Source organism: Fusarium mangiferae, assembly GCF_900044065.1.
Source record: "Fusarium mangiferae strain MRC7560 genome assembly, contig: FMAN_scaffold002, whole genome shotgun sequence".
Taxonomy (NCBI): Eukaryota; Fungi; Ascomycota; class Sordariomycetes; order Hypocreales; family Nectriaceae; genus Fusarium; species Fusarium mangiferae.
In genome coordinates, this window is record NW_024573922.1 from 1705808 (window position 1) to 1726469 (window position 20662).

The 20662-nt window shown below is 48.5% G+C and overlaps 7 protein-coding genes across 7 annotated transcripts; 3 read left to right on the forward strand and 4 right to left on the reverse strand.

Annotated features, from left to right (window-relative positions):
• Positions 1-254: 254 nt before the first annotated feature.
• FMAN_06120 (putative 1,3-beta-D-glucan synthase subunit) lies at positions 255-6188 on the reverse strand (the record flags this gene model as incomplete). Its single annotated transcript, XM_041827140.1, has 3 exons — positions 255-594; positions 650-5941; positions 5992-6188. The coding sequence occupies 3 exons, from the start codon at positions 6186-6188 to the stop codon at positions 255-257; spliced, it is 5829 nt and encodes a 1942-aa protein (XP_041678133.1).
• Positions 6189-10818: 4630 nt separating this feature from the next.
• On the forward strand, positions 10819-12912 carry FMAN_06119 (uncharacterized protein; the record flags this gene model as incomplete). The annotated part of the gene is made up of 1 exon (XM_041827141.1): positions 10819-12912. One exon carries the CDS (start codon positions 10819-10821, stop codon positions 12910-12912), a length of 2094 nt encoding a protein of 697 aa, XP_041678134.1.
• Positions 12913-13524: 612 nt separating this feature from the next.
• Positions 13525-14232, reverse strand: FMAN_06118 (uncharacterized protein; the record flags this gene model as incomplete). Its single annotated transcript, XM_041827143.1, has 3 exons — positions 13525-13825; positions 13876-14091; positions 14156-14232. 3 exons carry the CDS (start codon positions 14230-14232, stop codon positions 13525-13527), a joined length of 594 nt encoding a protein of 197 aa, XP_041678135.1.
• Positions 14233-15099: 867 nt separating this feature from the next.
• FMAN_06117 (uncharacterized protein) lies at positions 15100-15840 on the forward strand (the record flags this gene model as incomplete). Its single annotated transcript, XM_041827144.1, has 6 exons — positions 15100-15133; positions 15274-15356; positions 15402-15470; positions 15522-15614; positions 15666-15680; positions 15733-15840. 6 exons carry the CDS (start codon positions 15100-15102, stop codon positions 15838-15840), a joined length of 402 nt encoding a protein of 133 aa, XP_041678136.1.
• Positions 15841-16007: 167 nt separating this feature from the next.
• On the reverse strand, positions 16008-17855 carry FMAN_06116 (uncharacterized protein; the record flags this gene model as incomplete). The annotated part of the gene is made up of 3 exons (XM_041827145.1): positions 16008-16492; positions 16540-16681; positions 16734-17855. 3 exons carry the CDS (start codon positions 17853-17855, stop codon positions 16008-16010), a joined length of 1749 nt encoding a protein of 582 aa, XP_041678137.1.
• A 1221-nt stretch (positions 17856-19076) lies between these two features.
• Positions 19077-19807, forward strand: FMAN_06115 (uncharacterized protein; the record flags this gene model as incomplete). The annotated part of the gene is made up of 3 exons (XM_041827146.1): positions 19077-19391; positions 19459-19556; positions 19606-19807. 3 exons carry the CDS (start codon positions 19077-19079, stop codon positions 19805-19807), a joined length of 615 nt encoding a protein of 204 aa, XP_041678138.1.
• Positions 19808-19940: 133 nt separating this feature from the next.
• FMAN_06114 (uncharacterized protein) lies at positions 19941-20370 on the reverse strand (the record flags this gene model as incomplete). The annotated part of the gene is made up of 2 exons (XM_041827147.1): positions 19941-20070; positions 20141-20370. 2 exons carry the CDS (start codon positions 20368-20370, stop codon positions 19941-19943), a joined length of 360 nt encoding a protein of 119 aa, XP_041678139.1.
• Positions 20371-20662: the final 292 nt, after the last annotated feature.

A 20662-nucleotide genomic window follows, 5' to 3' on the forward strand; every position in this document is an offset into this window, starting at 1 on the left:
AGTTCAGCCAGTGAATGTCAGGTCTGACTTATGCCAACCTTGTCCTTCTGTATCTCTTCCATCTCCCGCCATCTTCTATAAAACTTCAGCCTATGTATGCACGTGCATCCACTCAAACTGCTGAACTGAAAACAAAAACAAGCAAAAAACAAAAACTTTCCATCTCCACAATTTTTTCTGTCAGCAGAAACAAGCTAGGGACATCGCCCGTACGAGGCGCCTCCAAAGGGGGTTAGTTGTCTAGATATTCCCACCTAGAACAGCTTGATCTTGCCAGTTGCCGAGGCATCAGCGCCAGTCTTGGTCTTCGTAAGGCCAGCACCGGTGTAGCCTTGCATTCCTGTACCAGTAGCCATGGTGCTGTTGGTGTTGTCATTGTTGAGGTCGTTAGGCTGAACAAGTTTGAAGCCGGCAATATCGCCAAGGGCATCGCTGATCGTGTTGGGTGGCATGTACTTGCCAGCAACAATAGGGCCAGCAATCAAAGCGATGAAAACGACGAGAAGCGTGAAGTATAAAATGGCGTAACGAACCACACGCCTGCGTCTGAGCTTGGATTGCTTCATCGAGTAGATGGGAGGTCGGATTTGGCGACTGTTTCTTAGGTTAGGGCAAATTGAAAACATAAGAAGCAAAGGATAAGACATACCTTGGGCGAAGCCAGAACAGCATCATAGAGTGGAGCATGTCGATCTTGGGAATCAAGATAACAGGTGCCATGAAAAAGAGCAGCCAATGACCCAAAACGAAATCGGCTGCGAACATGGACAATTCAGTGATCTTGCAGAGAAACTCTCGAGCAGGCTGAGAGATGGTGTGCCATCCCATGGAGTACCACTTTCCGGTCCAGAAAGCAATGTTGGCAGTATCACCCTTGAATTCGCGGGTGAGGGCAAGAGACACAATGAGCTTGACGAAAAAGCGCTGAATGCAAGTCACGGCGATCATACCAGCCAATGTGCGAGTAAAGTTGAAGCCCTCGAGAACAAACATACCCAGGAAGGAGATCAGCAAGAAGATAACAGCAGTAGCGTGAGCGATACCGGCGAGAACACTGCCGAACTTCTTGCAGCACATGCTGAGTAGAGGACCCATACAGCAGGCCATGCCGAACATAGCAGCCAAGACACCTGCGTTAACACCAATAGGGGCAAAGGCAATGATGAGTAGCCGGATCAGAGAGTCAGTTGGCTGGGGCTTGGTCTTGACACTGTCCTTCTGAGGGGCATTTTTAACTCCAGTTTGGGCGTTAATGAACAGATAAGGGAGAATCGTGACAACGGCAAGCATGAGGGGAGAGAAAATCTCGCTGAAGAAGATGTTGGCAAACGGAGCGCGAGGAACGTCTGCAGACATCTTAGCAGAGGGGTCTCCTAGAGCCTTTCGCTTGTAACCAGTGAGGCGAGTCCGAGATAAACGGCAGTAGGAAATCCAAGACGAGGCATGGCTTCGGGAGTTACCACGGGACAACCATCGAAGGTAATCTCGGTAGTCGATGAAGAAATCAGTCCATGCGAACTGGTGAGGGTTGTACAGGAAGGGAGAGATGGTCAGCGCAAGAAGTGTGATCCAGAAATAGATCAATACACCCTTCCAGACAGTTAGAGTGGCGAAGAGAAGCATCATGAGCAGACGAGCGCCGAAGTAAATAGCTGGTCCAGCGAATCGAGAATACAAGACACCGAAAGGAATACGGGCAGTGGCAAAACCACGACCAGTACCAATATATCGCGCACCACCGAACGAAATGTTCTGCTGCACAGAGTTCGCATAGATCTGACAGACGAAAACCTCGAACATGAGCGAGAGCGAGCAGAATTGCTTCATCAATCGAACGAAGGCGCGCCAGAAGCCACGCTCCATCAACTCCTGAACAATAAGAGGGATGAAAGAGAGGAAAAGAACGAAAAGAATGGAGACGATACATCGGTAAATCCAGTCGGTGAGAGCATCAGTGTTGGCACAACCAGTAGGGTAGAGAGGGTCGGTGATGGGGACGTTGCGGTTGTACTCGCAAGCCTGTGTCTCATGGCGGAGAGCTCCCAGATTGACCATCGTAATCATGAACATCTGAACAGAGAACATGATGAACATGTTGTTCAAATGGAAACCAGGATGGGCATAGTAGAAGGACAAGAATCGATCGAGAGGAAGTTGAGTGCCGAGATAGTAGTACTCGCGGGATAAGAACTGTTCACCCATACCAGTACCAATCTTGGTTGTGAAGTTGAGGACGGAACCGAAACCCAAATCACGACCCTTACCACACTGGAAGTATTCACATTGCTTGATACGTCCACCACGAAGAATGGCAGTCATACCAGCGTAAATATCCTCGTTCAGATGCAGACCCTTCTGAGCCTTGGACACACCACCACGCGTTGTCATGAAAATACCGTTCAGAAAATCGGGATGGCCGTAATGGAGTTTACCACCGATTTGAGCCATTGTTCGAGCGAAGAGAGTACCGAATGTCTGTTCCTTACCGGCAGCAATGTCACCAAGAATACCAATGTTCTCAGAGAAAATGTATTCTCGCATACCGAGAATGGCCACAGGGGAGCTAACATCGTTCTTGACACCAGGAGTGTAAGGGGAAACATTGTCAGTCTTCATCTCTTCAAATTCGGCCAAAACGCTGCGAATCTTGAGACACTCCTCGAGATAATTGTCCTGGTTGGCATCGATGAGCTGGATGTACTCTCCACGGTAGAAGATAATGGAATGGTTCTGGTTGTCGGACTTTCCGTCACCAAGGATAGGGTTGCCAGAGAGTTGAACACGGAATTTGGGGCGTCGCATGCCGTTCTCCATAACTTCAGAATGGCCGTCAATAAGAACTGAGTAAAGTCGGGGCTCTTCGCCTTCAGCGACCGGGGGTTCCTCGTCCAAATAGGCGATTTGGAGGTCAGGATAGGCGCGAAGCAAGAATTCGGCATTTTCCATCTCTTCTTTCTTGAACTTGGAGAATCTCTGCATAGAAACGACAATCTTGAACTTGCGACGAGCCATACGCTCAAGTTCACGTTCGAGCTTGTCGGTGTTACCACCGAACATCTGAACAACCTCGGGGTTCTCAACACGATACAGGAGCTTGATGGCACGGCTATAGTTCATAAAACCAGAGATAGTGCGGTACAGGGTTTGGAAACGAAGAGACGCCCAGATACGAGTACGGAGGGTGTACTCGGGTGCGGAGGACTTGAAACCAATGCAGTAGAAGGGAAGATCGTCGATCTTGCTTTTGGCGGTGTCCTTCTCATTCTTATCTGTCTCGCCGTTGTATTGCGAGGTTTCGTCAGCCAGAATCTTGGTATCTTTGACGAAGCAGTCCCACTCGTGAGGGTGGAGCTGCTTGAGATACTCCAGGAGTGTAACACGAGAGTAAGGCTCATCCTCGCGAATGATTTCACGGAGAGAAAGAAGAATCTTCTCGCTGTAGTGGGGGATCATAACTGTAAAGGTAGGCATGTTGTCAACGGGTAGAGGCTCAGGAATTGGAGTCGATAGGGATTGCGCAAAGAACGAAATGCGGCGTTCAGCTTCACTGTAGGCAGGGAAGAACTCGGTCTTGAAAGAGTGATCTTCCTGAGAAATGAAGAAGGTAGGTGCGCGAAGAGTTCGCTTGCCCTCCTGCTCAGAGGGAACCTGATGATAAAGAAGCTTCTGAACGTGCTCGATCGCAAGAAGATGCTCACGGTACATCGAAATAACGATGGCGTTCCAAATCTGCGAAATAAGAACCTTTGGTTTATACTTGATCTCCATGTCTGTAGTTGCTAGAACCTTGGAGTAAACACGCTTGGGAAGGCGAGAGAAGATGTTGCGCCAGGGTGTCCAGATGGAGGATCCAATATAGAATGATCGTGAAACCGAGAAGACGGTGTTCAGCAAGACATACCAAAGGTAAGTATCGAGGAAGAAAAAGATAACGTCAGTGAAGGCCATCAGGGCCAGGACAATTGTTGGGTGCCAGCGGCAAAGTTGATTGCCGAGGAGGGTCTTGTCTCCCAGGCAAGAGTCAACATTCATGATGCTCAAGTATCGGATGGGATCGCGGAACGAAAGAATCAGGTAGGTGTACGAGACACCCATCTTCACACCAAATACTGTTGCCCACAAACCATAGGACATTGCCATGTCATTGCCACGGAGTCTTGGCCAGCTAGCAGTGAATGTCTGACTAGCAACGTAGCGTCTGCTATTGGTAGACAGGTAGCTGCCAAATAGACCTCCCAGGGGCATGATGGAAAAGAAGATGAAAGTGATGACAGCAATGATGAAGTGAACGATACCAATAGCGGTATTGATCTTCTCGGGTCCAAGTTTTGGCAACATGAAAACCTTGACACCAGGGGCGACGTTGAGGACGAGGATAAAGAGCAAGAACAGGAGTCGCTTGGTGAGATGCTGCGCACCAGCCCATCGACGAGGAACATAAGCCCATTCCGCAAGAGTAGCGAGAACCTGGATAAGCGATGCAATGGCACCACCAAAGCCGACGATAGAGAATTGCTTAGCCGTTGAGGGTTTCTGGTTAACCTGCTGTTCGTATTTAGGTCCTACCAGGAGACTGGGAGCGTTATGAGAGGTGTAGAACCAGAACATGGTCAAATGAATGATCCAAATACGGTTGAAGTTGACGAGTAGATGAAACCAAGAACGAGACTCCTTGTAAGTCTTGAAAAAGCATTTCTTCCAGTTGACATCCTTCAGCTTGAGATATCGCTCAGCAGGAGGTACATCAACCAGCTTGCTCTTATCTTGAAGGGCAATGCGCTCAATACCTTCTGGATACCAAAAAAGCTGGTTACAATCATCATAACCAACGATATTCTTGTGGTCACGCTCACGGCGGACGTACACGCCGTCGGAAATCTCGTATCCCTGGTCTCTCAAGTATTGGTAGAGAGGAGTAATGACGTTGTTAAGGTAAGTAAACTCCTCCACAGGCTCAACGAGAGCTTGGCAAGCGGGAGAGTTGAGGTAATCATCCGCACACTTGAAGATGAAACACAAGCACTCGGGCATGAAACGAACTTGGTTGGCTTCACCCCAGCAGAGCAGGTACAGAGCGATCTGACGAACCCGATCATGCTGAGACATCTTGTTCATGCGACTCTTCCAGCGGTACTCAGCAGCCTCGAGACTGTCGTCGCCCTCAAGCTCCTGCAGAGTCTCAGCCTCGTTGGCCTCGGCATCCTTCTTCTTCTTCTTTCCGCCCTTCTTCTTGCGCTTTAGGCCTTTGCCTTGTGCATTAGAGAATCCTACAGCGTCATCCAAGTCTAGGTGAGCAGCAAAGTACCATTTGCGGTAGTTTGCGTTGTCGCCACCAATATAATCAGCATGAAGCGAGAGAAGTGCCTGGTTTGGGGTCATGCGCGAGGCTCGTGAGTCGAGAAGAATCATCAGATGATCGTACATGTTACGCATGCTGTCACGCTGGAAACCGAACTTTGAGGTCAGGTCGAGGAAGATGTCCTCAATCTCCTCCTTGGACAAAGGAATCTGGGCGTCCGAAGTCCAGGCCGGGTAGGGCTCTCGGGATCGCTGACCAGCAGGGAGAACATTGCCGTAGTCCATGCCATAGTTCGGAGTCGAAGCACCCGAAGAACGATTCCCACCATAGGATATTTGCGAGGAAGGAGGTCGGTAGCCGCGTTGACCATCGTTGTAGCTATTGTAACGTTCGTCGCCCCGGCCGTAGTAATCCATTTCAGCAGCGCGAGCCATGTCCGATCTCATGGTAAAGTCGCTGAAAGTCTCGGAGTCTTCCTCAGAGCCCTGACGACCTCCTTGGCCTTGGTAGCCACGGTCGTAGTCCTGGTCATAGTAGCCACCCTGGCCATTGTCGTAGTATCCATCTTGGTATTGATCGTGGCCGTCGTAATAGCCTCCATCCTGCTGGTAGGGGTTATTGGGGTCGGCGTTGTAGTAACCACTACTAGTTTGTTAGTGAAAGGACTACAAGAGGAGGGACATGATGCTCACGATTCGTCGTAGTAACCATCATGGTTGTTATTGTTGTTGTGATTTGGGCCACGGTTGTCGTAGCCTTGATCGTAGTACTGATCGTCTTGGTAGTAGGAGTCAGTGTTTCCACCGTGTTGTTGCTGGTTGCCTCCCTGTTGATGGCCATAACCATCATCGTACTGGTCGCGTTGACCGCCGCCTGGATATCCCGACATGTTGTTTAAATTAATTATCTGTTGGAGGATAAGGTCAGATACTGTCTGCAGGAATCATGCCCACGTCATGGGTTGTCCTGCCCTAGGAGACGTCATCTAGTGGTATGAAGCCAGATGAACGAAGCACAGGGTACAACCTCATGGACAATCAAGCTACCAGAACTCACCTAGTGGTACACATGTGGATAGCCAGCGAGCGTGAGTGTGAATCAAGATCAGGCGGGAGAACAAGCGTGGCCGGCACTGCAAGATATTGATTGTTTGTTGTCAAAAAACCGTCAAAAAGGCCGAACGGGCAGTGGCTTGGCCTAGAAAGAAAGACCAGTGAATTATGCGATTCGTCGTCGATACAGGTTCAAGAAGAGGAATCAATCACGGAGAGTGATTCACCAGCTTGAGAAGTCGACGTCGTTAGTCCAAGTGCGAGACAAAGCGATTTGGCGTAGCCGTAAAACGAGTGTCGGCAATGCGTAATGCAAAGAACAGCAAAGGGGAGAAGACGAGGGTTGGTTTTTGGTGGTTTGAGTTCCAACCCGCACGGGGAGGGAGAGAAACGCTGCGTGTCTCGGCGCCGGGTTATCCAGGGCGAAGTCAGGGGGTGGAGAATGCAAGGGTGTGTCTGTAAGATAACAGGGGAACCACCTTGAACTGATTGATGGATGGAGAGAAGATTCCAATTATTCAACAGACGTGATATGTATGTATTATTAGAAGTGTGATCCTTTTGCAGTGGCCAAAGACATCAAGAGGGGGGAGAAAGAAGAGATCAAGACTTGGGCGACAAGCTGGGATTGAATGTTTTGATTCCTTGAACGTAGACACGGATGTACGTACACAAAAACGTGGGAGTGAGAATGGAAGGGAGAGCGCGATGGGAAACAAAAAAAAACCACCATTCATTCACTCACTTACTGCTAGTGCTACACAACGGGAGGGAGCAACAATGCATCCAGCAACAGCAACTAACAGAAGGGAGACCTTTTTTTAGGAGCCTCGCCGGTCCATTTCTGGTCAGATCAGCGAATTAGGTACAATCCTCAGCATGGGTAAGAGCATATCTCGACTCAAAAAGTGGATCATTGGCTATAAAACGTTATCAACACTGGATTCAAAGTTACAGAGCGTGATACCCGCTAAGCCCGGAGTTCACAGCGGCAAGACCGCTGAAACTCAATTCGATTCAAAGCACAAACCGTCCGATTCTCTAACATTAAGCATTAACAGGTCTCATCAACTATTCTACTGTAATACAATGTAATAAGGTATCCATCCGTCCTCGTCCATCATGATGCGCTGTCCCAACAGTGGATCATCCGGGCCGTTTCCTGGTTGTCCCCTTTCGTTCCTTGCTTTCCTCTCGATAGACCCACCCATCCCATCCCATCAGAGACGCCCATCGCCCCTAAAAGCTGGCCCGCGCCCGCGACTCGCAGTGCAAGCCAGGGGCGCTGACCAGGAGTGCCAGGGGATACGGGTCTTGATTGGTGATTGTAAGGGGGTGGTTGGGTCTCTGTCTCTGGAGGGGGTTGGCCAGTTTGGACTCTGATTGAGAGAATGGCAGGCGGATTCCTCGGATGGATGCACTGCAGTTCAACATTCTCTCTCTCTCTCTCTGTCTAATGGGAATGAGTACATGGTGGGTACATGTTGCGGCAATATCTCAGCTGGCCTTGTTCTGCTCACATTCCGCTGTAAGGCGTTTGCTTCTGGAGCCTCGCTTGCATAAGACCCATGAGGCGGAACCTTGTACGAGCTCGTACCTTTAAAGTACTGTTCAGAAATAGCCAGCCACGCGTCATCATTGGTGGGGAGTCACTCCTTTGTGGGCCTGGCAAGTGCTCGCTGCAAATCGGGCTTTTGGATGAAGTCTCCAAAGTCCACTGAGGGGCACCGGTGCCCCTGAACGGCGCATCCGAAGCTCGAGTCAATTTCTTTCTGTGGCCCGGAGTTATGGTTGGCATTGGCAATGCCTCACTCTCGCTCACCAATGTTATCTATATGAGAAGCATAACACCTAAGGCATCAAGGCCACAACCAGCCAGCCTGCTCGGTTTTTGCCTCAAGCATGGGGCTAGCCTAGCCAGTTGTGCTACAGTGGCACGATGGAAGGTTGCAGTTGGTCACCCAAAGGTTAAATTCAGCGAGTGGCTGAGTTATTGATTGTTCCCTAACCACGATATCAAGGCAGAGGATGCATTATTAATCGAGGAAATTCTATGTATGCCTGCTCATTTTCGATGATTTCCAGGTTTGAGATTCACTAGTAAATGGAACGAAGCTGTTATCAAGCTACACGTACACGTGTCTATGCCTGTAAGCTGCTGGTACCCGTCACGGCTGCGGCCACAGCCGCAAGTGAGGACTTCGAGAAGCTTCAGCCGGTTCGTCGAATCCTCAGGCGGGGAGAACTTGAACTGCTGCGTAACCATGTCCTTGAACTGGATATGCACGTACCCTGCTCGTCACTATCAGATGATGGGATGGCTGGTACCTAAATTCATGCTTGGCTCTTCCACTTATCCCAAACCTATCAAGTATGGATAAAGTCATTCATCATCTGGACCATGTTTTGATCTCATGCTACTCCGTACGGAGTACTCTTTATTGAAATCGTTTCAGCCTTAAAGATGCAATCTCGATTGTTGTGCCGGTAATTACGGAGTAGACAGAGGGCATTGATAAGCAAGGCCGCTTAGAAATTGAGGAGAAAAGTCAGTGGATGCCCTGCACCGTACCCATTCATTATGCAGGAACAGGTCCTGCGTCACGCATTTTCGTAGGGTGGGCGAGAGCAATATGTACTTGCTGGTACTGCAACGAAAACGGCTCCTTCACACGAGACAGCATGCAGCGTGTAATTAAAAGGACTTTCCCTACTCCGTAGATTCCGTGAAAAGAAATAGCCAATAGCAACTCAATTGAGTGTGTTCTCAGTTGTTCTCTTCCCGTCGTGACACTGCCACAAATGAGCTCGCTCTTTTCTTGATCCCGTCCCGTCAGCAGCATAATTACAATCGATGACGACGCTGTACGCGGCCTGTGTGATACGCCGGCCTAAACAGTAGCTCCCTTACAAGGTTATCCCTGGTAAGCTCCAGACACCGACACGATCCAACACGATCATCGATCACCCAAATTCTCTCCATGGAAAGCTGTGGTTCCGCTTTGATTTTTTTTTCTCTCTATTCCCCATCTACTGTGCTAAAGGATTAACTTTGCAGTTGGTCCAATTTCCCAATCCCAAACCGTTTTAACAGGCCCGTGTCCACCACGCTAGAAGGGAATCGTCTTGTTGCAACTGGTTTGATGTTGAGTATTATTATTACGGGAACTGCTCCGAAATATTCAAGTTTCTGTTGTCAAGATAAGCCGGCGTCCCGCTACCCGTTGACTAGTTGGCAGTAGCTGGGGACGGAATTGGCTAGGTGTAAATAAATTATTGTGCATGGGTTGTAGAGACGATGCTTGTGCTGCTTGTTATCGACGATAGACCGTGATTGACCTGCAGGTTGATTCAATAAACATGATGATCCTGGCTGCAGATGACCATCAGCAATGTGACACGCACGGCGACACGGCTGCTGTATTGAGCCAGCTAATAATGATCTACTCTGTATGGACAGCCGATTAATGATCACCACATGGTTTCACGGAGTGAGCTCTAGTACTGTATTATAGATCAGCCAAAGTGATAGGCAACTTTTGGCGGAGACTTCTGAAAATGGCCACCTCCTTTTTTCCATTCCCACTCGCTGGCCCTCTGAACAGTCCGGCAATGGAGTCACATCCAGTTCATCAGTTAGCCTCGCACCGGATTGTTTCTTCGTTATGGCTTCACTCTCCAGCAGAATATGTTCTGCTCCATAATATCATGGCCAATTAATTACAAATGTACGTAATGGTTATGCCTCAACGATATGTTTCATATAGCAGGAATCTTGAAGTAATGTAAAAGTGTTGATTTTGTCATGTATTAACCTAACCTATACCCATCCATCGTCTCTCAGGTCTCAGCGACTGGCATTGGAAATTTGCTAAGGGACTACGACACAAGCGAGCACCAAAAATAAGCATGTCAAGTTGTTTCCCGTTCCTCCGGACCGGGCTTCTCGTTCCGATATTAAAGTGTCAATACTAGCTTCGTGTTCTAGAATTGTGAACGAAGCCGCTTAGTCAATTCGATACTTGTAGGCATGAAAGATGTCTCGCACTACGAACTATGGATACTTCTGGCACTCATCCATCAAACAATTATTCATCGTGAGCCTGTGTCTTGTATGTTTCGCATCCCGGTCCATGGAGAAGTTGGTGGGCGTCACGTGGACTGGCGATCAAACATTCCAATGGGTCTGTTGCTGTGCCAACGCGAAGGCCTCTCTACATTGAGTTCCGAATCTTGATAGATCATAGAACATTCAAATTTTACTGCAGCCATCATGCATTCAAGCTAAACCGGTTTATGCCATAGAAGCCATCATCTCCAGGTCATTACATACCTATCAAAGCATCACCTACCGAAACGCATCACTCTACATCCCCGCATGCCATTGACAACGCAAGAAATACACCCTCAACCAGCATATGCCATAACTTAAGCCTCTTCACCTGCGACTCAACACATCCACCCACCATGGCAAGACTGGCAGACATTTATTCCTCCAGTGACGATGACCTACCTGATCTGAAAACGCTTATTCGCCAACCCAGCACCCGAGCACCAAAGACAACTACTCCTGCGCCTTCAGTCAGTAAGCCTGCGATTTCTAAGACTACTTCCAACGCTGAAACCCGACGTGTGCGACGTCTTGGAGAGCCAAACCAAGCCGCCGCCAACCCGCTCTTCCAGAAATGGAACTCGGAAGAACAGAAAAGCACACGAGGTGGTCGACGGAGTAAGTCAAGGGCTGCAAGCTCTGAGAAGAAGCCATCGAGACAAACGAACCCAGTCGACAAAGTTTCCTCATATTTAGAATCCGAATGTGGCTCTGGGACTGAGAAGGACATGCCGCAGTCTCGACAACAGCCAAGAAGGAGGAGAAAGCAGAGGGTTGTGCAAGATTCTGATGACGAGAGTGACGAGAACTATGAATCCGAAAAGGAAACAGTCTTGAAAAGGGTCCGACGGCTTCAGAAAACAAATACCAGTACGGCGGCAATACCTACTCTGGAGATTCAGGAGCCGACACCAAGTATTCATTCCGGGACCAAGTCAAAAGCACTCCTTTTTGCACGAGAGATTGATAGCGATGCTGAAAGCGAAGTGAGCCAGGAAGATGAGAAAGCAGAAGAGCCAAGTATCTATCAAACTACAGACGAACATTCTGACTCTGCCTCTGAGTCGGATTGGTTGAACGACTCGCCTGAGCCCCCGATAAGAAAAGGGGCAAGGTTCTTGAGTAGCCAGCCATCAAAGACAGTTGCTACCAGGGAGCGTATTCCATCAATCAAAAATGCTCCGAGTCGTCAACCAAACCCCTCTACAAGCATTAGCAATAAAACACCCCGCGATACGGTCAAGAATACTTCGAGTAAAGAGGTTTTTGGGTCCAAGAAGACCAGCCAAAGTGGAAAACGGCTTGTTTCAGGGACGACCACCTCGGACCTTGCAGACACATTATCTAAGCTGCGGCTACAGCTCGAGGACTTTTCAGATGAGGAGAGCAGAGTATCGAAGATAGACGAGTTCACCACACCACCCAGTACTCCTCCTAAAGCACCCAAGGCAAGAGGGCTTGCATCACCAACCAAGAAAATACAGATCCCTAAGACGCCACATCGTCCAAGTATGGATGCCTTTTGGAACCAGGACTTTGTCAATGATTGGAACGACCAGCACTCGCCACGCAAGCTCATCCTCCCCCCCGTTACCAAGAGTCCCAGCAAGGCGAGCCCAAAGAAAGAGCCCAAGAAGGAGACCAAAAAGTCATTTGAATCTAGAAAACATGCACTGGCCGAAAGCTTTCTATCCGAACTCGATCGCGAGATCACACAGGGTAGGATTGCCGAGCTTGCCGAATCCACAGGCGGCGTCAAGCTCGTTTGGACGAAAACACTTAATACGACGGCTGGGCGAGCAAGTTGGCGTTGTGAGACTATCAGGACGACACGCAAGGCGGAAGACGGCCAACCCATCAAGACATTCAAGCATCATGCATCAATTGAACTTGCCGAGAAGGTCATTGATGACGAGAACCGCCTACTCAATGTCATGGCACATGAGTTTTGCCATCTCGCCAACTTCATGGTCAGTGGCATAACGACAAACCCTCACGGTCGAGAGTTCAAGGCTTGGGCGGCCAAGTGCTCGGCCAAGTTTGGTCATCGCGGTATCGAAGTGACGACCAAGCACAGTTACGAAATCGACTTCAAGTACGTCTGGGAGTGTGAAGAATGCGGAGTTGAGTACAAGCGGCACTCCAAAAGTATTGATACCCAGCGATATAAATGTGGGAAGTGCAAGGGCAACTTGAAGCAGACCAAGCCAGTACCCAGGGGAGCAGCAGCAGGCAAAGCACCGAGCCGATATCAGGCGTTTGTGAAAGAGCAGATGGGTGTGGTCAGAGGAGAGAACCCGGGCAGTCCCCAGAAGGTGGTCATGAAGCTCATTGCAGAGAAGTGGGCGAAGCAAGATGGTGGTAAGACTGGAAGCAAAGCGGCTAGCGAGCTGGGAGTTGAGAGTGTTGTCGACAAGATAGTTGATCTAACTATTGAGGCTGAAGCATAAATGCATAACTAGGAGTTTGTTTGTCTATACCCATTCAATATTATAATTTTCGCGTCTGAGTTAACTGAATTCACCTGCGTTCTCACTCACCCACGACGCTGCCTGTCAAATTCCAGACTATAAGATATCATTTAACATATAACATATCTGGGAACAAATACTCTCCAGCTGGCAGATGTACTGCCTTCACTACCCCCAGGGAAGCTCATCGATTACCCTGTATTAACTGGCAAGCTTTCAAGAAACTAGAGTGATGATAGAGTGTATATAGTCACTGTGTTGCGAATGCAGACAAGGATCGATTTGAGTCTTATCAGCCAGCAGTTTCTTAAAATTATTGAGCTTCCCAAGCTACACATGTCTGAATGCTCACCAACATGGCCGTCTATCATGACATGTTGTCATGTCCGTCTGAAAGCAACTTGTGAGCGTGCATATTCCTGGATGCTAGAGAACCATACTTGTCATGTCCAAGATTGTATATTCATCCATCGACAAAGAAAACAAGTCGTAAGTCGTGGTAGTCATCTCATGATATCCTGCTCTTTCCTGCCGCACCCCCTCCGTAATCTGAATATGTTCTCCGTTTGCTTTTAACAAACTTCAACTAGTTTAAGCTTCACCGAAGAGGCCCCAGTCCTTGATCTTAAATGTCGACCAGATAGTGGCAGAATACTCAACAGCAGCGCCGATGAGCTTACCCTGACGTCCAAGTTCAAGATCAACCTCCGCCTCGTCATACTCTCCCTTGATATGAGGGACATTGATTGTGATGAGAATATCAGTCTTGGCCTTTTCGAGCCGCAAAAGAGTTAGGATGATGGCGGTGAAATCGGGCGCAGATGTTGAGTCGCGGGACTGGTTCACGCGAGGAGTCTGTGTGGAAATAAGTGTGTAGGCGGGAGTACCAGGTCTACAGATATCAGTAACTGCCACTTCCAGAATGCATTTGAGACAACATACTCTAGATTCGAGAACTCGGTCTCGGCAGTGTTCCAGATCTTGACGGTATCGATATCCGAACCAACCATATCTTCAAGATGAGTTGTCATGGCACGACCATCCACCTCAGGACCTGAGCCAGAGCCTCCAACACGCTCTGTGATGTCGACGATGATGCTAGTGAAACCATCCTGATCGATCCAGACTTCTTGATTATCGGGAACTTGTCGCAACTTGCTGCAGCGCATAGAGTCAGCACAGGAAAAGGTGTAGTTAGGCGCAAAGAGCAATGAAGACGAACCTGACGTCGGCGAACTTGGCGGGCAGGTCGCAAGTGATTGCACCGCCAAAGAGAGGTGTGTTGATGTATTCAGGCATTTCGCTTGAGGAAATGCGATGGTTGTATATGGTTTAGCCCCTGCACGTTCGTCCGTCGCAAACTCGAAGGTGTCGATCGTACTATGTACTAAGCTAAGGAGCAGTCGGCGGCGAAGGTTGGAGTATATATGCTTCGGAGGGTTAAGCTCGTGACTCGTACGGGTACTGACTGACTGGAACAGCAAATCTTGGCAAAAAAAAAGTGCTACAAGGTAGAAACTGGGCGCCTGAAAGTGGGCGAAGAGTGATGGATCATGGGTTGGTACGGTTATGCCTTGGGAACACAGGCAGTTTAGTACCTAGTAGTTTCCAGGTACCTCCCTTATTGTGTTTGGAGGGGCTGAGGCGACCCCGCTGAGATGAAGATGACGTAAAAAACAAGGCGCAGAAAGAAGCCTCACTTCTAGAAATACAGGTATGAAGGGTATTAAAAAAGCACCAAAAGAGCTTCATCTGTCTTAAGAAATACCAAAAACAAAAGATCAACCAAAATATTACGCTAATGATTGCTTAGGAATCCAAAAATGGAACAAAAATCAAAATTCGAATCTAGAGTCTCTAGACGAATGGTTTCCAAAGATTAGGTGAATGGAGTCTGTTGGGCCAATCCCACGGTCACATCTGGTAAAAGGCAAGAGGTGAGTTCGATGGGAGGTCCCACTCCGAAAGAAAGGAGTGTAATTTGAACTCATATACCCTCATTGTGAGCACAGCAGCCAATCAACGCTCACACCGGCTGCCCCTCACAGCTCCATCTCTCTCTGAGTGTTGCCTCATGTAATCTGATCCTTCAATTGATAATTGACCTTCAACTTGTTCTCTGATTCTTTTTCTCCATTTGTTTTTTCTCAACAACTGAAAGTCAAGATGTCCTCCTGCATTTTCTGTCGCATCATCAAGGGTAAGAGAAGGGGGAAGCAAGGTGGTTGAATGAGTGGAGAGTATCTAGGGAGTTGCTGAGGGGAGAGTATGTTGAGGATGTTCATCAGCTCTTTTGTCTAACTCCTGATCTTCGTGTAAACTGACTTGATCCTTCACTAGGTGATATCCCCTCTTTCAAGCTATTTGAGAGCGACAAGACTCTCGCTTTCCTTGATATTGGTCCCCTCAGCAAGGGCCACGCTGTATGTTCTCAACAGCTCACTCATGAGCCCACTGACAAGATATAGCTTGTAATTCCCAAGCACCACGGTGCTAAGCTGGCTGATATTCCTGACGACCACCTCACCGAGATTCTGGCAAGTATTGGGACGTTGGTGATGAATACTTAAGTCTAATTGTGTTCATAGCCTGTTGTCAAGAAGATTGTCAACGCAACTGGTGCCACCGATTACAACATCCTCCAGAACAATGGCCGCATTGCTCACCAAGAAGTTGACCATGTAAGTCTATCATACCAACTCCAAGGTATAAAGAAACTAATATAGTCCTAGGTTCACTTCCATATGGTAACAAGATCAAGCCTAAACTACCGTTGAGCTACAACTGACAAGTACTCAGATCCCTAAACCCAACGAGACCGAGGGCCTCGGCGTCAAATGGCCCACAAAACCTGCTGATATGGAACAGCTCAAGGCTTACTGTGAGGAGCTCAAGGCCAAGATCTAAAGAGCTTTGATACACGCATATGCGGCAGTGTTCAGCTAGGAAACTAGGGAATTGGTTCATGAAGAGCCCTTCTAGTATTATTGTCCAGTTACCAGGTACCATCCTGCCCCGCCAAATCAACCTGATAATCTACAATCCAAGTCCCTTTGGTGCTTCACACGTCTCGTCTAGTCTAAGTCATTAGCAGAAGTGCTGGTTCCCGCAGCAGCCGGTGGCTTGAGCGAGTACCAGTCAGTCTTGCCATCGCTCTGTATCGCACCCTGTCTGTCGTAGAGTGTTCGTGCTCGGATATATGGGTCAAGATTCCAATAATCCTCCTTGAGAAGTTTCGCAATCTTCTCTCGCTCAACCTTGAGTTGTTTGCCCTGCTCACCATCAGGATGACGGATCCATTCCCTAGTTGTATGCTCGAATTTCTTGACCAACTCTTCACGGTCAGTCAAAAGACGATTCCGGGTTTGCGTATCCTTCATCTTGTCATTTTCGCCAGCAATAGGCTCGATGTACTTGTACTCCCAGTTCTCATCGCCTTCAAGCTCCTTGATCAGATGGTCCGGAGCGATGAACTCCTCGAGTTCAGCCCGGTTGTTAGTGAAGTGAACCTTGGCTGCCACCACAGGGTCAAGCCAGCCACGAATGACCTTCCAAATACCTTATTTCGAGTCAGTACTTGTGTTCGCTCTGAAAACAGCAACATACCTTGGAAAAGCCAGGGAGCTTTGTGCACAAGGACGGCACCTAAAGACTCGGGATAGTTGGCCTCGAAGCACTTAATCATGAATTTAACAGGTGTGTAGTCCATGTTGGCCATAGAGAAGCCAGTCATGTCGAAAACAATGCACTGCGTTTGCATGTCAGTGTTACACTCTGATTTTTGGACCGAGGGCACTTACAGCTGTATCAACAGGGGGTTGAAGGGTCATGCGCGCTGTCTCAATAATGTAGACTGTGTACTTTTCCAGACTTTCTTCGCACTCTTGCCCAGCCTTGTGCAAGCGAACCCGGACGACACAGATAGGTCGGCCTTGCTTATCAGTGCCGTGCAAAAAACTCTTACCCATTCGGAGTTGCTTCATCATGTCGGCGCTAACTTGCTTGGTCGGAGAATCGGTCTTCTCATCCTCAACCGCAAAGGCATCCCCGTTCTTCATGATTTCAGAGTCTACCTTCATGTCGTTATGCCTCCAATGCATAGTGGACACCAACATGACGAGAGCCTTCTCGACATCCCACTTTCGTGCTCTGAGAAAGCGCAGAACAAGGGCATCAGGGTGATCGTGCTTCACCATAGACCATATCGTGTGTCGGATTGTTTCAGGGGACTCGTTGGCCAAAGTCTCATGGAATTGTTTGGTTTCATTGTACTTGTCCTCTTCAGCGGAAGCTTCAGTTGGTGTCGAAGTACCGGATTTGCCTTTCTTGAACATGCCGAATCCTCGCTTCTTCTTAGGATCAGCCTCTGCTGGACTCGCCTCCTCTTTTTGGGGCAAAAGGTTGGCACCAGAGCTCTCCTCATCGGCGACGCCAGTGAGTTGGAAGACAGCGGCCCATAGCTTGCGAAGCTTCTCCTCCTGCTCGGGAGTCAGGTTCCCCGGGCGCCCAGGGGGTAATTGGAAAGACATGATCTCGAACTCTTCTGGTGGGGGCTGGTTGCTGGGGCTTCCTGCAGGCCAAGCTGATATAGCAACAACAGCCGCAATGACTGCTACAGCTACAGCAACTGAGTAAAGCGAGTTGGCCTCGAGGGGAAGTCTGCTACTTGGATTTGAGCCGGCTTTGCTGTATAATGTCCGTTTGATGGCAATTGAATGAATGAGGTTCCTTGAACCAGTGAGATATCTCGCAGAGGCGATGCTCCTGGCATATGCAGGGGTTCCTCGTGAGTTTGTAAGGGGTAGTCTCAGTAAGCTGGAAGAAAGGACAGATGACCGTAGCTGGAGGTGGCGCGAAAGTGGCTGAGGAGAGTATTTAAGAGGGCTATACGAGCATAGATTCCGTCCCAGTTGAGTCCTCATGGGTAAAGGGTTGAGAAAGATATGTCAGATTTGCAAACGCGTACACATACGCCGCAAAACTCAACGGTGGTAGGTAATAAATCAATGTCGTCGTTTATGGGGATTTTTAGAATGCGGGACACTCTTTCTTGGGCGTGGTATTGGCTCCACAGATCCTCAAAGCTGCCCGCTTTGCAGGTACAAAGTTGGAACAATCCGCTGACAGGCAGGCCTCCAGGATTGATGGTGGCTATGAATCGTTCGGAATTTTCACTGGATGGTACGAGCGTAATAAAATAGAACAATCTGTTAATGCTCAAGATGTGTTCGGAGCTTGCAAGACCCCGGTTTCCGCGGATGAAGAGTGGATGGGTTCAAGTACTGACGTAGGGCATTTGTTAGCGTTCGGAGTACTCGGGAACCAAGATTGGAGGCCTATTATTGATGTTGACGCTGTTCTGTCACATACCTCAAGAACCCCAACTAAGATGCCTATACTGAACAAAAGGTGACACATTACCAAGACCTTAGCCAGAAGAGAAATTAGCAAGACATTTGAAAACGATTGATAATGAAGTACGGATACGTTAAATGTGAGCGTGGCTGTGCCCCCTACCCTACAAGCTAGCTAGGTACCTACTAGTAGCTAACAGCTTGAAGACAAAGAATCCTGCGATATCCTACGGTCAAGGGGCCCCATGTTCTGCAGTCGATGTAAAATGAATGTTCATAACATGGCAGTGTGCTCCAATAAAGTCTCCCTACAATGGGCTTTTCTTTATTTGGTCTGTATCTATCGTATGTCTTCGTCATGTCTGCCCCTGAATGGAAAACTGCTCACGCGACACCTCTCAAATATGGATAGTAGAGATTGGCAAACACAATGTTTGATGTGATGAGTGCAAAAAAAAAAAAATCATATTAAATTAAAAAAGCAAGTAAGCTTCGAGACCAATTGATATCAAATTCGGGCAAGATGTAAAGTACATATCATGCTATCTGGGCAATGGAAGCGTCGTGGTTAAAGCCACATCCACATGGGACTGGGAGCTCCATCTTGAAACGATTTGTGGGGGCGCCACAGCAGACTTCCCTCCAGTGTTTGTTGACTTTCGTACAATCCAACTTCAGTCGCGATATCGATACGCGGATTGCATTACCCAGAACGCCAAGCCACGAATACAAGAAACAATACACAGAAGCAGAGCTGCGAATCCGAAACACAGTACAAAAGCTGCAAAGATGTCGACTACACCTCTTGATCCCAGCAAACGCTCAAATTCTCGTTCCCGAACTTCACGACCTACCACCCCGCTGCGACCTTCATCCCGATCATCCTTTCGCGAGTCTGCGCGAGGTGCTGGAGAACATGATGCGCCATTTCCGCTGAATGCGTTTGAGCCAGCCTTTGCTGAGCTGTCCGATGCCATGGCCGACCTCGAGGCGAATATGATGCATTTTCAGCTTATGCACGAGAGTTTAGCGAGATTCAGCGAATCGTTCGCGAGCTTCCTTTATGGCCTGAATATGAATGCCTTTTGCGTTGATTTCCCAGAGGTATGTCTATCGAAGCTATCCGCATGGAATATGCACGGTTTTGTCATTCTAAGGCTGATTCTCGCAGGGACCTGTTCCAGAATCCTTCCGCAGAGACAGAACCCAACCAGAACAACCCGCCATGACCCCATCAAAATCAGAGGCTGATGCAGAAATGACGTTCATGTAAGTCTATTTATTAAGACCTTTATTGGCCCTTCTAACTAGCCTCCAGGACCACTGACACGTCCTTTGTCGAGAACCCTCCTACTACCACCAAGTCTTCTAAATTCACCACACCAGAGCCTCCAAAAAGACAATCACGTCTCCCTGCTGCTCCCGGTCGAGGGACATCGTCTCGGGGAAGATCGACTCGCGGTGTTGGACGTAGCCGGCCTAGTGGACTGGCCAGAGCGCGTGGTCGTGGTGTCAGGTGAATATAATCGGGACATCGACAGAAATATTCCAAAACGCCATTTGCAATGTCAAAAATCAAGCCCAGCTCCGATGCGCCCTAGGATTTTATATCCCCCTTTTTAGCGTGCTATGAAGAATTTTATCGGACAAGATTTAGGCGTCCATGGCAACATCATTATCTTGGTCGGTAAATGTACGCTTTCGGTCGCCGTTATCTGTTCGCAAGCCGACGGCAGCTTCGGCCTCCTGTTGAGTGTATGGTCCTTCGGCGATCTGCTTGACTCTGGTGGGGAGTTAGTAAACATGTCAGAATAGACAGATAGATATCCATTGCGAGTCACTATATGACTTACCTTCTCTTGTGAGGCTTTCCCTTTTGATGCGAGACAAGAGTAGCGTCCGTATCAAACCATTTGGAGCACTCAACACAGTAGTGACGCCCAAGGCCGGGAAGGTCCTCAGCAGCCTTCGTCTCCATGAATTGTTTCAGATGCTTGGGTGACATGAGGTCGGCCTTGACCTGGTCGACGTCTCTAGTCTTGCGCCTTGTCTTGGTGATTGTTTTCTTGTTTGTGACACCCATCTTCGCGGTGACTTGGACGAATGCGATTCTTGAAGTATGCTATTCCAGATTGTGATATTGTTAACTTCAACACTTCAAGCTAGGCGGTCGTTGAGGTTGGCGATTTTCGAAAAAAGTTCCGGTGGGGCTGATCCGATAAGGCGATAAGACGGATGCGGGGCAATACCACAGTTCGAATCTGGATAAGGCACGATATCACAACCTCAAAAATCATGTTGGAGAAACTATGAGTAGAAGAAATAGAAGGCAAGTGACGAGAGACAAAACGACAGAACAATAAAACTGAACAAAG